The sequence below is a fragment of the Setaria viridis genome, chromosome 1, assembly GCF_005286985.2.
Source record: "Setaria viridis chromosome 1, Setaria_viridis_v4.0, whole genome shotgun sequence".
NCBI lineage: Eukaryota > Viridiplantae > Streptophyta > Magnoliopsida > Poales > Poaceae > Setaria > Setaria viridis.
In genome coordinates, this window is record NC_048263.2 from 29,445,900 (window position 1) to 29,453,167 (window position 7,268).

Genomic DNA, 7,268 nt, shown 5'->3' on the forward strand with positions numbered 1-7,268 from the left:
GCTAAAGTTTAGCTCATGAACTAGTGATCCAAACACCACCTTAGAGAACTTCATTATGTGCTTGGTCTTTCACCCGTGTCCACAAGTGCGTACTTGTCAGACATTGACCAATTTTGAGCGGCCGAACAAATGCTTTGTTGTGAAAGGGCAGCCTTTCCAGCATGCATCATGTACGAAACCTTCTTCTTTATCAGAAGTAACTTTATCAATTTTGAGAATGGGAGAATTCACCATATATCTTAGTTTATTAATGCAGTGTATAGGGACAACATACACCACCGCGCAAAACTTTATCCCGGATCGGTAGCACATCCTTAGAATCGATGATCAGGATACATGACAAAGAGAGTCTGCACCCGGCCCGGCCGGTGCAGGCATAAATGGATGGAGGTACAGGCTGCAAGACAGCAAGATATCAGCACCAGCCGGCGCAGATACAGGTTGATAGAGAGCCTGCAAAAGGTAATGCTTCCGTGTGTTCCCAACACCCGAAGCCAACGTACCACTGGATAGGTTTCTTAGTTTTAAGGAAGAAAAAAAGAAGGAATAGATAGATTATCTTGCTAGCCAAACAAAATAATTGCATTGGATTATATCTCCAATAATTACATTTTTCATACGAGAGACATGGGCACATGACAACAAACGAAGATCCTCAGCACACATGTAATAAACATATTGAGATACACTTCTATCATATCTATGAACGTTGGATCGCCAGATCTTGATGTTAATGAATTATTAGGTCCGTAAGGTTTAGAGACTGGGTGCGGCCACGGGCCCAGCCCAGCAGTGGCCCGACATGCGGCACGGCCACGGGTGAGGCCCTGGAAGGAGCCCCAGCAGGCAGCGTGGGCGTGGCCACGGAAGGGTCAGCCCTAGATGGGCGACGAAGGGTGAAGGTAGCCACGGACATGGCATGCGGCACCGTACCGTCCACGGTGAGGTCGTGCGGCCACGCCGACGATGCGAATACAGGTGCCACGCACGGTCCGTTGAGTGCTTGGCGCTGCAGCGCCAGCAGAGAAGCCACGGGCTGTTGCTACCGTACTTTTTGGACAATGTTTAGAAATATTTTTGTATGGTCGGATGTGGTGCGTGCGTCTGGATCGTGAAGGGAGTCCCTAGTAGCTTATTTGTAGCACCACTGCATAGAGCCGGTTGCAAATACCGACCAGTCCGACCCTATAAATCGATTTTGACCAGCTGTACAAATCGTTTCCGGCATGGTGCACAGAAAACACTCCTCTACAATAATGAACATAGGAAAACGCCCACGGATGGTGTCAGTACAATGTGTATTGAGTAGAGTATGTGTTTGCTTTGTATGCTCTAAGAAGAGTTGATCTTCAGGGGGCTAAGTAACTTTAGGTGCCCGTTTCTCTTTTGGCCTCGTGACTCCTGATCACAACGTACGAAGAGTGTGGTACAGCCAGCTGAGGAGCAGGATCAGCAGAACATTCCATATCGTACTCACAAATACACTGATGTCTTCATAACCCATAATATCCGTTTTATTTCATGAGCATGCATGTCAACCGGGCAACCGCGCCCTATTGCTCAACTAGTAGTAGCACTACTCAGGGCCGAAGCGGCGGCTGGTGAGTGGTGACGGTGCAAGTGCAGTACAAAAACGCAAGGGGCAGCAACTGTCGCCGTACCAAATGGGGCAGCAGCAGCAGACCACGCCGCGGCCGCCTTCTCCCGGGCACGCCTTGGAATGCACGCCCCACTGCAGGCACCTTATTTTGTCGGAGCACGTGTTCACCGCCGCCGCTGTAGCGCGCGCGTGTTATCAAAACAGTCAGAGGCCACACGATTTGTTGTCGACGGTCGTAGCTTAAAATTCTTCACCTGATGAGACGGCGGCGGCGAAGGCCAGGATGGTGAGGAGGCAGGCAGCCACGGCCGGCTTGGCGGAGGCCGATGCCGGCGCCATCGCTGCTTCGGTCGGACACGGACGGACGGACGGTGCGGTCGATCAGGTGGCTGCTTTTGTGAAACGCGCGCGAGCTGCCGCGTCGTGCTTCTTCTAATGGAGTTGTTGCTGGCTGAGGTGTGTTCGTTGGTCGTCGCATCGCGTGTTCTTATAGGCACGTTGTAGATGTTACGGCCAGGATCGGATGAGAGTCGTGTACGCGGGAAATGGATATCTGCATCCCCGGGCGGGATATAGATAGGGGCTGCAGAAGCTAATGCAAAATATGTTGGCGATAATGTTGCTAGCCTGCTATTGCTCCCTATTTTTTTAAGGATAAAACTCCTACGCACCACCTGACTGGATGATTGGAAGTTGGGTACAGCAAACTTGCTTGTTTGTCTTGTCTGCCTGAACTTGCCCCGCCGCCACCATCTGCGTTGTGCTTCTACGGGAGTTCGTGGTGTGACCGTGTGAGCGTTGGAGCCGAGTTCAAGAATCGGTGGCCAACGCTGGAATTGAGCCAGTCCATTTCCTCAGACCTACTGTTCTGTGCGCGGTAACTTTTACGTAAATTGTACAATACCATCTACTCATATTTTGCACAAACAAAACTTTCGACCAAAGACAACCAAAAATCAAACTACATCAGGATTTGGGGGTCAACTGGATCCATTTGACATCCCTTATGATACAACTTCATCAGTTGACACTGTTTCAAACAACGATTGAGACAACTTCATTCAACTACGTACAGACTGATCTACATATACCGATGCTCTATGTTACAAAAAGAAAAGACCAACTGTCAGCTAAATACGAAGCCAAAAGTTAGTCAAACAGGGATGTTGTTGAAAGGAATATCATCTTCTTCGCTCAAATCCTTCTGTGAAGAAGGGATGACTCAGTGCTTCCTGTGCTGTATGTCGGTCTGCTGGATCATACTTCAGCAGCCCTTGCAAAAGGTCAATCAAATCACCGGCAGACTGATCCACATTTTGCATCACCAGATTCTGCTCATGTGCGAAATTTTGAGTTAAGATCCACTAGATAAAGTGGGCATTTCAGCAACTGAATCAACACTTACCTGGAGCCTGGGCAGTTTCATCACAGCTTTCATGCTCTCCCGTGAAGTGCAACCCTCCGGCCAATTCAGACGTCCTTTTCTGATGTATTTCTCAGATTGGCGACTACATGCAAGGATTAATGAGCACACAACATTGACCAGACCTCACAACACTGAAGCTCAAGACTATATTGATATGGATCATAGACATGAACATACTCTGCCCTCTTAAGCATATGGTATGGCAAAGGTCCAAACACCCTCTCCATCATAGCCAGATGTTCCAAGTTTTCATGAGTCTGGAATAGTGCCTCTCCCTGCAGAACCTTGGTAACTCAAATCCCCTGTACTTGTGGTACATGGCTAATCAAACAAGGCCCAATAACATACCGTGCAAAGCTCAACAAGAATACAACCAACACTCCAGATATCACATGGGTAACTCCATCCAAGTCCTGAACAGAAGATCCACGCAATCGTAAAAAGGTAACCAAAAAAGGGCTCAACTAGGATAAGCTTTTCACTAGACAAGATAGATACCCAGTATAACTTCTGGAGCCCGGTAATGCCTAGTGGATACCACATAACTCTGATCCTGTTGGTCATAGGTAGTGCTACCAAAATCAATCACCTTGATTGCACTAGACTTGGGCAGCCGTTTGTAATAGGATCCCTCCTTTGGGGATCGGGATGAAACCTAGCAATTGCCGGAAAAAACACAATCAGTACAATATATTACTGTCAAACTTAGCCAGTACACCAGAAATAACAAGGCACAGCAAAAGGTAAATCATGGCTAGATCAATTAAGTAAAAGAACAAAGTATACTTTGTAATCAGGCACTTTAATGTACTCCGGAGAAACAAGAAGAATGTTCTCAGGCTTTAAATCAGTGTGTATGAGGCGCAATTCATGCATAACTGCAACACATTACAGAGAGAGGGTAAATACATAAACATCCCATAGATGTTAGATATTTCGGAACGAACCATGAAAGAAAGAATAAGCAGAAGTCATGGATTAATGACAGTCTGCAATGCAAAGATAATGTGCAAGACTAATAGGTAGTGCAGGAGGGATAATAGAAAGAACTGTGCACACACATGCTATGCATTCCAACAGTTGTTTGGCAACCTCCCGAACTAGGGCAATTGGGAATGAGCGGTAATTGTTTTTCCGCAGAAAATCATATAAGCTTGGTCCAAGCCTCTCAAAGACCTGCTCACCATTAATCCAAATTCACCAACGTTTAAGCACCATAGGGGGTATCTCTTTGGGTCAGTTCATAATTACCATAATCTAACAAAGTACTTACAATACAGATATGGTTACGATAGTCAAACCAGTTCCGAATTTGAACACAACTGCAAAATAGACCAGCTTATATATACAAGCAATCTTATGAATGTAAAGCGCACGGAAGAGTGCTAACTGAACCAGAGACTAACCTGGATCTACTTTCATCGTATTTACCAAGCTGCTCGAGCATGCCAATTTCTATCATTGCAGCATCCCTGTACTTCTTAATGCCCCTGATGATCTTGATAGCCACCATTTCTTTCCTTTCCCTATCCCAACACTCCAGCACCTGACCAAAAGTACCTGATGTATTCCAGAGACACGTTCAGTTATGGGCATAACTCCCAGGAGTTATGTATCAATGGTTTCAGAAGATGCATCCATCCAAACTGACCTTCGCCCATTTTCGCATTGATCTTATCTGCAGACACAAAAATAATCCATAAGAACAAACCATGGATACAAGTTTGTAAGGGCAACAGGACATTACACCATGGTGATAAAGCAAACTAGCCAATTGCAAAACAAAAGGCAGGGTTAGGTCAGGTAATTACAACGAGGTGTGAGATTATCTCCAACAGCAAAAACATAATGCCCATCCTTATCATCTTCTCTCAGTGGAGGGGAACCATCACGAGGCTGCCCTTGGTTAAGCTGAGAGGAAACAATACCACCCGAAGAGAGACCCAACGCCACTGCACTTATGGCATTCACAACTTCTTGGCCACAAAGTCCAAGCTGAACCTGCATACAGGAAGCAATAAATTATCCATCTAACTGAGCACGTCAAGCAACCAAATCACTATGAAGTCCTTAGGCCAGTCTCTATAAAAATTTAGAAACTGTGCTAGGTGTCTCATGACATTGGATAAATCATAAACACTTTCTAAGCAGCCTTCAATCATATGCTTAATTCACCTATGGAGGACACAACGAACCCACTTGACCCTGAGCACATAATTCACCTATAATTCCTAATTTAACATCTATCTATTCACAAAATTGGACCAGCAGATTATTGACTACAAAACAGACAGATAAACTGAAAGCCTATTGTACTGATTAACCATAATATAATTATATTTAACCAAAAAGAGCGATGGTAACCGTACAAGCCACACATCACGCACCAAACAAATCAACCGCATAACTAACATAAAGAACAGCGAGCATCTGCGCGGAACATGATAGATCGACGCCACAGCAAATAGATCCGACGACGACGACGAGGAATTCTGCTATTTAGATCCGCAACCTAACCCTAGAAGAACAGCACCAACAACCGCGCATCGCATGCAGAATCGACGTCCCCAGCGAGCAAAAGGAACTACGGCCGCCGCCGCTAGTCGATAGATCCGTGAGGGGGAAAAGGCTAACCGAAGCGCCGGGTCGGATCGGAGGTGCATACCTGATGCATCTCGGAGGGGCCGACGTCCCACCCCAGACGCTGCCGCTTGCGCGGGCGGCGGTCCAGAGGCGCGCGCGGCATCTCGGCGATGCACTCCATGGCAGGACGGATCTAGTCTCTCCCGGAACGAACGAACCCTCGAGTCGGCGGCTAGCCGGAGGCGGCGGCGGTTGGCGTGCGGGCGAGGAACACGCAACGCAATTGCGACTGATTCCGACGCGCTAACCCTAGCGCCCCCGGTCTTTATGGCGGGGCAACAAAGGATTGGGTGGTGGAGGTGAGAAAGAATCGGACACCGCGCGCTCGTGTACACGCGATGACAGGCTATGTCGCTGACGCTGTTTGGCCTTAGGGCCCGCTCGAAGCTCTTTGGCCCACATGTCAGTGGAAGTTTAGGGGCAGGCGCTGGAAAGCGTATCGGTGAGGGCGGTCGCCGCGTCCCTCGCGGGCCGTGGGCCGCTCGTTGTGCCTGCTTTACCCAAATTGTTCCGCGCACCTGTTTCCTGCACCCAAAATGTCGATGGCATGTGGGGCTAAACTTTTTCCGTGGTCCACCTGTCAGTGTTATTACGCATTGTCGAGCACCACTGCTAATTTGGATATTCTTTTCTCTCTTTATTTTCCGTCTGGTAGACCAAACCCCCCGAAGGCGAAAACCAGGGCGCCAGCCAGTGGGCAGCCCGTGGGAACCTCGAGCCAGGTCGACGGGTTCTTGTTTAGGTGTAGCGATGGCCTACGCCGATGAGCTCGTGGGGCTGTCGTGTGGGCCAGACATCGTGGTGGTCCACCGACCCTGGGTTCCGGTGGTACACCCTGGTTGGGTTAGTTGGCATCTGATGCTTATCGAAAAGGAATATTCCGCATCAATCTGACTTTCCCCAGTCCTAATCCCAACGTGGGATAGAACCGGATTACCAAGGCCGAGCAGAGGAATTCTCGTTGCCTCTCCATAAGAAATTTTTTTGTGCTTTTTTTTTTGCCGTGCTTTATCATAGTTCCGAGCGATCCTCATTTGATTTCACCTCCGCCCCGCCTTCCTCGGTGAGATGACCCGCATGGCAGGGACCTCGCCGCGGTCCCATGGTTGGTTTTCGGCGACTTCAAACTCACGCGCGACCCCTCCGACCGCAACAACGACAACTTCGATGCGGCGGCGGCTCAAAGCTTCAATGCCGCCGTGGACACCGCACAGCTTCAGAAACTGCCCCTCTCCGACCGGCAGTTCACCTGGAGCAATCGCCGCGAGGTGCCCACTCTGGTGCGTCTGGATAGGGCCTTTATCAACGCCGCCTGGAGCTCCCTCCTCTCTAACTCCATCCTCAGCTCCCTGCCCCGGCTGGTGTCGGACCATGTCCCCATCGTCGTGGCGGCATCTTCCCAAGTGCCGGCATCTTCTGTCTTCCCCTATGAGAAGACCTAGGCCTTCGCGGCCCAATATCGCAACTTGGTCGCGGATGTCTGGGCCAGGCCGTAGAACCAAGATGCCGGCCTGTACAGCGCCTGGTCCGCTCGCTGAAATAGGTACAGGCTGAGAGGAAGAAATGGGCCAGGGAGCGCAGGCGGCCCGCCCGGTGATC

The 7,268-nt window shown here is 49.1% G+C and overlaps 1 protein-coding gene across 2 annotated transcripts; it reads right to left on the reverse strand.

Annotated features, from left to right (window-relative positions):
- Positions 1 to 2,533: 2,533 nt before the first annotated feature.
- LOC117860126 (serine/threonine-protein kinase AFC1) lies at positions 2,534 to 5,929 on the reverse strand. Of its 2 annotated transcripts, XM_034743362.2 has the most exons (12): positions 5,692 to 5,929; positions 4,838 to 5,027; positions 4,678 to 4,704; positions 4,433 to 4,586; positions 4,300 to 4,348; positions 4,088 to 4,202; positions 3,813 to 3,904; positions 3,525 to 3,681; positions 3,375 to 3,439; positions 3,204 to 3,301; positions 3,006 to 3,108; positions 2,534 to 2,931 (listed from the first exon to the last, which is right to left on the reverse strand). In XM_034743362.2, exons 1-12 carry the CDS (start codon positions 5,788 to 5,790, stop codon positions 2,782 to 2,784), a joined length of 1,299 nt encoding a protein of 432 aa, XP_034599253.1. In that variant the 5' UTR covers positions 5,791 to 5,929; the 3' UTR covers positions 2,534 to 2,781. The 2 variants fall into 2 exon arrangements, with proteins under 2 accessions (XP_034599253.1, XP_072149888.1); XM_072293787.1 differs by lacking the exons at positions 4,088 to 4,202; positions 4,300 to 4,348; positions 4,678 to 4,704; positions 4,838 to 5,027; positions 5,692 to 5,929 and having other exon boundaries at positions 4,433 to 4,583.
- Between the last annotated feature and the right edge of the window lie 1,339 nt (positions 5,930 to 7,268).

Bases quoted from the DNA above. Each gene is read 5' to 3' on its own strand.
- LOC117860126 (XM_034743362.2), bottom strand. From the start codon at position 5,790: ATGGAGTGCATCGCCGAGATGCCGCGCGCGCCTCTGGACCGCCGCCCG. The intron at 5,028-5,691 runs GTATGCACCTCC...TCCTGTATGCAG, and splicing joins GCCCCTCCGAGATGCATCAG to GTTCAGCTTGGACTTTGTGG. The intron at 4,349-4,432 runs GTTAGTCTCTGG...TCTATTTTGCAG, and splicing joins TACGATGAAAGTAGATCCAG to TTGTGTTCAAATTCGGAACT.